This window comes from Sinocyclocheilus grahami, unplaced genomic scaffold (assembly GCF_001515645.1).
Source record: "Sinocyclocheilus grahami isolate Dianchi unplaced genomic scaffold, SAMN03320097.WGS_v1.1 scaffold29500.1, whole genome shotgun sequence".
Classification (NCBI taxonomy): domain Eukaryota; kingdom Metazoa; phylum Chordata; class Actinopteri; order Cypriniformes; family Cyprinidae; genus Sinocyclocheilus; species Sinocyclocheilus grahami.
In genome coordinates, this window is record NW_015520892.1 from 1840 (window position 1) to 2488 (window position 649).

Genomic DNA, 649 nt, shown 5'->3' on the forward strand with positions numbered 1-649 from the left:
GTTAACAATAACAACACTGCTGCAGTGCGACATTCTCAAGGTTTTTTTGAACAGCATTCATATGTAATATCACACTGTTGCAGATTAATATTATTATTTAATATATATATATACTATATTTTACTTTTAAAACTTATGTCACAGACAGGATATTAAGCTTCAAACGAGATAAAAGGTGTTAAAAATTGTGAATAACTTGTCAGGTAGAATACAAACTTTTAATAATACATGTATTTAATTTTTGTTACTTTTGGTTTGACCGATTTAGTTTTTGAATTTGGATGTGTTTTTAGTATTGCTTGTTACACATTTGTCTTTGTTGTTATAGGTTCATAGTGAGAATAATGTGTTCAGTGTTGGGTCTGCATGTCCGGCAGAACAGTCCACACTTACGGGACAAAACCGGCCGACTTTACATCTGCAATCACGTTACACATTTCGACCACAATATTATCAACCTTCTTACCTCCTGTAACACGGTGAGTGTCTATGGCTATTTCTCAGTGTTTTCCCAGCATGATGTAATCTTTTTCTCCTCTGCTCTGCCCTTGACCTCTGTCTTTTGGTTCTTTCATTGGTTTACTCACACAATAGGGCCTTTCGTACCTTTTCATAGTACCAGAACTAATTGTGGAACTACCCACTTTTT

The 649-nt window shown here is 34.7% G+C and overlaps 1 protein-coding gene across 1 annotated transcript in view; it reads left to right on the forward strand.

The window, feature by feature from the left end:
- Positions 1-479, forward strand: part of LOC107580282 (ancient ubiquitous protein 1-like) — a gene marked incomplete at its 3' end in the record, with an annotated part of 1671 nt that extends 1192 nt beyond the window's left edge. The window contains exon 3 of the mRNA XM_016266006.1: positions 329-479. Coding sequence (XP_016121492.1) covers positions 329-479 — 151 coding nt within the window. The remainder of the gene's footprint in view (positions 1-328) is intronic.
- Positions 480-649: the final 170 nt, after the last annotated feature.